At 34.1% G+C, this 9,352-nt stretch overlaps 1 protein-coding gene across 1 annotated transcript; it reads left to right on the forward strand.

The window, feature by feature from the left end:
- The first annotated feature begins 554 nt into the window (after positions 1 to 554).
- LOC109861928 (histone-lysine N-methyltransferase Su(var)3-9) lies at positions 555 to 5,458 on the forward strand. The gene is made up of 4 exons (XM_020441783.1): positions 555 to 790; positions 1,970 to 2,033; positions 2,148 to 2,258; positions 3,176 to 5,458. Exons 1-4 carry the CDS (start codon positions 719 to 721, stop codon positions 5,026 to 5,028), a joined length of 2,100 nt encoding a protein of 699 aa, XP_020297372.1. The 5' UTR covers positions 555 to 718; the 3' UTR covers positions 5,029 to 5,458.
- The last annotated feature ends 3,894 nt before the right edge of the window (positions 5,459 to 9,352 follow it).

Below are 9,352 nucleotides of genomic sequence, written 5' to 3' on the forward strand. Positions count from 1 at the left end.
AAGCATTTCTGCATTTATTTTGTTACACTTGTAACAGTACAATTATTAACTTTTAAAAAACTAAATATTTTTTACTCCTTTTTACTTAAAAATGCTTAAAACTTAAAACAACCAACACCATGCACAAATAACTGACTACGACTACGTTTACACGTACTGATAAAACCGTTTTAATAACAACCGTTTTCACGAAACTAACCAATCATACACTTTTCTTACACTCTGGCGTTTTTCTTGAAAAGCATACACTTTACACGATGTTTCCCCCACTTCCAAAAAGTGTAGTGTATTAAAAGTGTAAGGTGTACACTTTACACTTTTCGTGTATGCAAGTAAAACAAACCTATTGTAGAAGGCCCTATAGCCATTTCTCCTGTTTTCTTTCCTTCACTTTTTCTGTAGGTCTGTTCTTTTTACCTGAACTGGCTACACTAGTTCAGAGGTTATCTTTCTTCTTCCAATGTAGAGTGAAAAAGATGAACTCTGAACTAGTGCAGCCAGTTCAGGTAAAAAGAACAGACCTTGTGTCTGATTGGTTGCACTGGTTCCGTTCCGCCACTTCCGCCATGGATTTCTGCTCAATGGGACGCCGCCCTAACGGATGCTGTTTTTAGGCTGATCACTGTTTAAAACGTGAACGTGGATAAAAAACTTTTCTGCGTAAGGAGAACATCTGGTGCGCTAAAAATTGAATAATATCATTACTTAAAAACAGAAAATGGGCGGCGAAGAAGGACTCGGCATAACTACTGGCCAGCCAAATTTGTATAAACAAGATTTGTCAAAATTGGTGAGTCGTTGCGTCAGCTTGCTCGGTTTTTCATCCATCACGTAATAGAACCTTAGTTAATGTACTTGTCTTTGTCTTGTTGCAATGAGCAATTTATGTATATTTGTATATGTATATGTATATGTATACGCATACGCATCAAATAATATTTTAGTAATACAGATAACCTTCGAATAACGCGGTTTCAATATGACGCGGTTTACAAATTGTAGTAAAATGGAGTCTAACCTCAATTTATCATACGCGCGCTTATGTGAGCCTTGTATAACGCGATTTATAGAACACAGCATTTCTGAAATGGAATATCCACATTATACGAGAGTTACCTGTTCTAATAAAATTTTTTTAATTGATTTTATGATGTTTTTATTAATCTTAAGAAGAAATCTCATATACATGTGACATCAGTCAACACGTGCGCACTGACATCCTATATAAAACGAAAATGTCTTTTTTTTCTCACTATTTCTCTCTTATCTTTTATCCCTCGGAAATATCAAGCATATCAAAAGTTAATTTTATTATTTTCAACTAAACTTTAATCAATCAGAAGTAAGTTAAAACCCGCGTAACCATCAATATATACTTATTGTATCCAGGTAGTTCTTTTTTTTCTATTAGTTTTATTTTTTATACTTTTTTTTTATAATAAAACAATAATTTTTTCCATAAGATAATGTGCGTGAAATAAGGCCATAACAAAAGTTATAAGATTGTAAACAAACCAATCAATCACAGGTCAGCATTCTAGTTAATATAAAGTAAGTAATACTGATCTGTAATTGGTTGAATTGCTTACAACTTTACAGTTACGACTAAACTTTTTCATGTGCAATGCTCATATACTTTTCATGCATTGTTATTAGATTATGATGCCAGGAGCAAGAAAAAAATGCCAAAATATAGAAAGTATACTGTACTTTGTGAAGATAAATGAATATTTCTGTAGAAACATAAGATTGTTAGAGTATATTTTTAAAATATAATTGTAACTTGCTTATGTACACAAACCATCATGTACACAACATCAGTTTATGTGAGAGTGGAAAGAATTATTTTCCATTATTAAACAATAATAGTGATAATACTAATAACTCAATATGAACTTTTCTATTATACTGTCTATTTTTAGTTATTGCTAATATGAAAACTTAATGTCAATGGTTTGCTTTTGCATAGGTTGTTAGTGAATTAACTGCACTATCACGACAAGTAATCAGTAGACAAGCTACAATCAACATAGGTAAGTAACATAAGGTAATACAAAAATATAATTGTGAATATTAATATATGAAGCATAGTTAGTATATACATTTATTACAATGCAACCAATTTTAAAAGTATAAATTTGTATCAGGTACTATTGGACATGTAGCACACGGAAAGTCAACAATTGTAAAGGCTATCTCTGGAGTACAAACTGTTCGTTTTAAGAATGAATTACAAAGGAATATCACTATTAAACTTGGTAAGTGTATTACACATTTAAATATATAATTTTAAGTGTTTTTACGTTTTACTGGTTTTTGTATGAAATATTATTACATAGGTAAGTATAGTTTTGTATTATAACTTTTTTATTATAATTATCAAATTAAAAATTTTATTTTAGATAAATAAGTAATTACAATGCTAATTGTGAATGTTGTCTGAGTGCAGTCGATAGCAGTAAATGAATGAATGAATGAATGAAATTATACACAAGTGACATTTTCCTCTTACGTATAAAAGAATAATAGTAGTTGGTTTAGTATTATATATATATACATATATATAAAAGGATATTTTCTTATAATTAAATATTCAATGCAGTTATAATATATGTACATATTTTATATGATAGAAAAGATTGTTTTATACTTCAAAAATGTAAACGGGAACAACAGTTTGGCGATCTGAGCCTCTTTTTTGCCCGGGAAGAGGAAACAGCCTATGATATAGCGAATTCGAGTCATAGGTTTGTTTATACATGCTGAATTTTCGGAGAACTTGACTCTAAACTAACATACTGATTGCATTAGCATCTAGTATGTTTAGGCAAATTTAAAATTTATAGTATGATACTACATTCTGATAATTCCTGCTTCTTTTTTTTCGTGATCTCTTAAAAAGAACGGTTTGTTATGTATTATAAAAGTGTGAAAGCTGATTTTTTTTTAAATTGATATCGCAAGTATATAATAACAAAATGATTAATGAAATCCTATTAGAAGCAAACCTAAAAGTATACATAATTATTCGTTAGAAATTAAAACAGAAAAGAAGAAGAATAGGAAAGAAGAAATAAAACGAGACACAGAAGTAGGGGAGAGCTGTCGTTACAAATTAGAAGTGAAAAAAGGAAGATAACAAAAAATGATGCTGTTTAAATGTTTGGCATTGCAGACACGGCGGACAGTGGTAGCAGCAGTGGCGAATCGGCAGATATATCCGGTGGCATAAACTGTAAACTACCAGCTGTTTTCCAAAAACGATGCTTTTCCCCTACTGGAAGCATTGAAATGTCATCAGGCGCCAAACAACCCAAATTGAACGACACATCTACAGCAAGCGATAGCCACACCAACATACATCACCCGTTGAACAACAGAAGGCTTCGTTCCTGTGTATCGAGGCGGTCAAAGGACAGAAACATCATTACACAACGGGCGCTCGAGGCATTTGATAGTGGTTCTTATGCACGTGGAATTAACTGTATAAGAGATACGGGTAGTGACGGCCGACAGTCCGATTACGATGAATCGTCTGACGGTAGATCGTCTGCACGAGACGATAGTCTGACTTTTCGCGAATTTGAAATAAAGGAAGTACGAGTGCTGCTGCATGACATTATGTCTAGCGAAAAATATCGTAAAGTAGTAAAAACTTCTTTTGATAAACGTTCCTCATCTGAAAAACAAAAGAAACTATGGGAAGTAGAGAAAATTGTACAGAAATGCGAGCAGAACGGCAAGGTGCGCTATTTGGTGAAGTGGAAAAATTGGAACGTTAAGTACAATACATGGGAGCCGATGAGCAATCTTATCAACTGCGAGGAGTTACTCTTTGAGTTTGAGAACAATCGGCAAAAATTGATCGACCGATTTAAGGCAAAGGTGAACTTTTATCCAAAAACAGTTCACGTTGAAGATTTTTTAACACAGCTGCTGCGCGAAAACAAATCGATAGACGATGTCACGTCTGCTGCCGTAGCCGCAGCTACCGAGGATGGTGTGTTCGCCGACATCCGACGGTACTTAAATAATGATTCGCGCAACAATAAATTAGAAGCGAAGATCAAGCATCAAATTTTGTGTATGTTACTGATCGAAATACGACGTACTCAGCTCGAATCACTGCAAGATTGGGAGAACGAGATGAATAGTATTACAAAAGGCAAGCCGAGAATACAAGTGGAAAACTTGATAGATCTGGAAAGCGCGCCGCAAGATTTCTTCTATATCGACAGCTACTTGCCAGGTGCAGGCGTCATAATACCGGACGATCCACCGATCGGTTGTGAATGTAACGTCTGCGAATCCAGCGGCAAGTCCGGTTGCAAATCCAATTGTTGCTTTACCCAGAACGGTATGCAGTCGTTACCATACACGACGGCATTTCGGGTACGTGTGCCACCTGGCACGCCCATTTACGAATGCAACAAACGCTGTACTTGCGACGCACAGACTTGCCAGAATCGCGTGGTGCAGCGTGGCAGTGACATGCAGCTGTGCATCTTTCGCACGAACAATGGTCGCGGCTGGGGTGTGCGTACTCTACGCGCGATTAAGAAAGGAACTTTCGTTATTCAGTATGTCGGTGAAGTAATTAATAGTGAAGAAGCGGAAAAACGTAGTAAGCAGTATAATATAACCGGTCGTACATATCTCTTTGATCTCGACTACAATGAGACCGATGATCAATGTCCATATACTGTGGATGCAGCCATGTATGGTAACGTCTCGCATTTTATTAATCATTCGTGTGACCCGAATCTTGCCGTTTACGCTATTTGGATCAATTGTCTGGACCCAAACTTACCAAATCTTGCGCTTTTTGCCATCAAAGACATTAAGCAGAATGAAGAACTAACTTTCGACTATACGTGCCGGGAATCAACACCGAATACACAGACACCACGCAATAGTAGCGAGAAAATGCAGCAGTTGGATAATGAATCAGATGTCAAGAGTAGCGTCTCGAAATACAGAACTATTTGTAAATGTGGTGCTGCCACATGTCGTCAGTACCTATTTTAAGGAAAGTAGGATTTTGTTATTTTTGTTACCTATTCATTAATTTAAACTATTTTTTGTATGTGTTATAATTGTAATGTATTATGATTGTAATTCAAAAAAAAAAAAAATAAATTTGTAACTTAGAGATAAATAGAACAATGCGTCTAAAATTCTCGTCGACTTTCTTTTTATCAAGTAGAATGTCAAATTTTATATTGGATCTAGCTCGGATCTGCATCGAATGACATTCTCTGTTCAGAAAAAGTAAATTGGATCGAAAACTCTTCAAGATAAATTTGTATCAATATAAGAGTGTCTTAATAATAACACAGAACAAGAAATTACGAAATTTAAAGGAGAAACCTACTAATTCGATTTTTGAATAACTTGAGTTTTTATAATTAAGTTTATACTATTATAATAGAATTATATAGTTATATAAGGTAACTTTAAAAAAAATTAAATAAAAAAGGCGCCAAGTACACGCGCAACTCGTATCTCTAGAAAATTATTACTATAGAACTGTACTACATAAAAACTTTTTCTCTACAAAAGAAATGATATCAGAAAGTAGTGCCAAGTAAATCTCGTACGTTTATATATTGTTACTATATAAAATATTAGAAAATTATAAAAATAGTTTTGCGCGAAAAGTCTGAAACTGTCCAAATATACATACATTTATAGAATTTTGCTTTGTGTGAAAAATCGAAAACAGTTCTATGTGGAACTATTTTCAAAATAATAACTATTTTATGCAAAGAAACTTGACGTGGCTGCACCAAACATTAAAGACAGATCACACTACACATGACCTTTTCATGTATTTCACGTATGGAAGTTTAATTTTGTCATAAATCAATTAGTATAACACTACAAAAGTGTAGCAATAATTATGAATTCTTCAAGTATTTTTGATACTTTTGAGAGTCAGCATTAGATGAGTTTTGTCGAAAGAAAATAATGTTAGTTTATTAAAAGAGTTCGAAAAGTACGTACTTTGTCGTACGCTTAATAAAAAAGCTATTGAATAGCTATCACATTAGACTGAACTTTAGTTCAGTATAGTTTTCGGTTCAGCCGCGTCAAGTTTTTTTGCATAAAATAGTTATTATTTTGAAAATAGTTCTACATGGGACTATAGTTTTCTAATATTTTATTTGGCAACAATGTATAAACGTACGAGATTTACTTGGCACTACTTTCTGATATCATTTCTTTTGTAAAATAGCTTTTGTAGAGAAAGAGTTTTTATGCAGTACAGTTCTATAGTAATAATTTTCTAGAGTTACGAGTTGCGCATGTACTTGGCGCCTTTTTCTTTATCTTTTTTAAAAATGAATAAATTTTCAGGATATACATTTTTGTAGAATGTTGTTGCAAACACTTCTTTCAACATAATACAAATGTATTTTTACATAATAACAATAATACATATAACAATGTTGAAAGTATCTTTTTAATTTTTTTATGTGGTTTTTAATCATACGACAAAAAATGTTTACTATTGTTTCTATTTGGCGCAAAAGTGTTAAAATGTTTAATTAGTTTATTAAGCAATTAGATATTGCCTTTTATTTAGATCTAATTTTTCTTAATTTTTTTTCCAAAAAAGTATATAATTATTTTTAGCCCCTCTAGACCATTTTGTTTTATTTATTCCATTATCAACTTCAATCTAATTAGATGTTCTTTCTCGACATATACTTGTATAATGACCGTTTTCTACACATGATTCCTGGTAAAATATCGCATTCATTATATAACACAACTGTTTATTTACCAATATTTTAGGATAAATATTGACAATAACGGACCATCCTGTGATGACCTTTAGTTTCACATATATTATTAAGATGGTCTTCCTGAGTAACATACAAAAGGTTTTAGCCGTCGCACGTTGTTTATTAAAAAGTTATTACCAAAAGAAAATTTCAGAAATGAACCATTGTTCTTTGACACCGTGTATATTTTAGACATAATATATAATGTTTTATACACATATACGTCATATACAAGAAATAAAAAATATAAAAATATAAATAAAACCAATACATATTACGGTAAGCTTAGAAAGTACATTAGGTGAGAGAACGCACATAGGACGTTAGCTCGTCTCTGTGCGCTCCTAACATAGAGCTTATACTTATGGAGAGGCCCTGCGAGCGCAAAAGGAGGATCGACAAAGAGAGATATATTTTTCTGTTTCAATTGTGGCCACTTCTTATAGAAGAGAATAACAGAGAACACGGAGTGGGGGAGCCACAGTTGAGACAAAATATATCCAAATATATCTCTCTTTGTCGATCCTCCCGGCGCAGCCCTCTCTATGGTTAGCATATAGACAGGGCCTCTCCATGAGTATAAGCTCTATGGCTCCTAAGCATGTACTTTCCAAGTTTATCATGTTTTGCGTATTACCTTGTGTTTATATTTGACTATTCTGAATCCACTATTTATTGCCGTCATTGTTTATTACTTTCTGTATTTGTGAATTCTCGCAGTATCATAAATTATGTCTAAAATAAGCCCTGTTTGAATTTAGTTTCCGAGATATACGCCAGAAACTTCTGCTAATTTTACACTGAATTCTACCTGTTTGTGTTTTTGTTTTTTATGTTTGTATTGTAAGCGTGTAAACAGGGGGAGTGGCTTTGCTTCCCTGCACCTCCCGAAAAATCTAACCCAACCCAACCTGTTATTACAATGGGAGCTTTTCAGCTACGTACACAGGCGACACTGTGCAACACAGTGTCCACTACTGTGAGTGAGACACACTGATATGCTCTTTCTTACACTAATGGACACAGTGTGTGTACGTAGCTGGAAAGCTCCCAATATCATTAAGAGTGAGTGAAGTTTTTTTGAGGGGTGCAGGGGGAGGGACAAAGCGCCACTCTCCCTGCAACCTGCGAGGGGAGCGAGCCCCTTCTCTGCCTACACGTGTACGACAATGTGTGATACAAACAAAATATTTATTTGTGAAATATACATGATGTCCAAACACCAATCTCCGCAGGATACCCGTTCTCAAGAATTATGAAGAGTTTTCAAGTTTAATAATTTTTTTTTAAAAGAAGAAGAGAAGCACATTATTTTTTCAAGCTCCCCCGATTGATTCTTCATTGTAGAGATGAAATAAAGCGTTTTATAAAAAACCGGATCAAAATAGTCAAAATTGGGAAAAGGAGCTAAACTGCATAATTGCCGGAACTTTTTTTTGTTGATAACTTTTGAATAAACAACGAGTGACGGCTAAGACCTTTTGCATGTTACTCAGGATCATGAACAACATATGTCAAGATCAAGATCATCGGAGGTCCGTCATCGTCAATATTTATTTGAATAATAAGTATCCTTCTTGTTAATGATAATTCTCTTTTTAAGTAACATGTCATTTCCAGTACAATTTACACATACTTCTTTGTATTCTTTACACCAATACGAAAAGGTATCATTTAACAAATTGTTAAGTTTATAATTTTTTTTTTAAATTAACAATAGGAATCGAAATAAGAATATTATTTGATACACTGGTTTTTGTAGTATCACAACTTTTGCATTTTACAGTCCCAGCAAACAATTTCTGACTGCGCAGACCTGGCAACAGAAACTGTGTGCAGAAACGCTACAATATGGAAACATGCTTTGTGTGCTGCCAAAGCTGTTAACACAGACAAAAAACGCAACATGGTCACCAAAACTCACCGAAACCATATTCTACTGAGGACACAGATGGATATGGATTTGATGTGGCGGTTGGCGACAAAATTGCGACATCTGACAACCAAATTGTTTGCTGGGAGTGGAAGTTACTTGATGTTTGAATTCTGAGAAGACTATGTAAATCATATTTTGCACAAAAAGTCAGAAGAAATTTAGATTCATCATATTTTACATTCTTTGTAAAGTTTTTTATCTCCTAGACTCATAGATATTGTCGTATTGCATACCTAATAATCTCTGCACCGATCGCTTTTCAATCTGTACTACATTACATTACAAATTTATGTGTATATACTGCGTTCAATTTGAGAAGAGAAACCGGATGGACGAAGATCGTCCGTTTCGCACATCTTTTGTAGTAGAAACTCTCCTTGTTTCAACAACTCCACAGCCATTGGGTGCATCCAGATTCAGGAGTCGATTCTGTGGCTGTGTTCCAAATTTACTGTCGCTGGCAGCACTTGCAAACACCGTTAAAATGTGTAATAACATGCTGTGGCAGTGCTGCAAAAGTATAATGACGTCATTAATATTGTCGTCACTTTCTACTGTGGCTGCTGCGGCTACAGAGGTGAAGCAGCTAAAGCATTAAAGATGGCGACTACTATGGAACAATTGA

This window comes from Pseudomyrmex gracilis, unplaced genomic scaffold (assembly GCF_002006095.1).
Source record: "Pseudomyrmex gracilis isolate BER0280 unplaced genomic scaffold, ASM200609v1 scaffold_1156, whole genome shotgun sequence".
Taxonomy (NCBI): domain Eukaryota; kingdom Metazoa; phylum Arthropoda; class Insecta; order Hymenoptera; family Formicidae; genus Pseudomyrmex; species Pseudomyrmex gracilis.

What these genes read in the sequence shown, in the direction of transcription:
- LOC109861928 (XM_020441783.1), top strand. Translation starts at nt 719, where the DNA reads ATGGGCGGCGAAGAAGGACTCGGCATAACTACTGGCCAGCCAAATTTG. An exon ending in ACAAGCTACAATCAACATAG is followed by an intron (nt 2,034 to 2,147) that starts GTAAGTAACATA and finishes AATTTGTATCAG; the next exon opens with GTACTATTGGACATGTAGCA. An exon ending in GAATATCACTATTAAACTTG is followed by an intron (nt 2,259 to 3,175) that starts GTAAGTGTATTA and finishes TTGGCATTGCAG; the next exon opens with ACACGGCGGACAGTGGTAGC.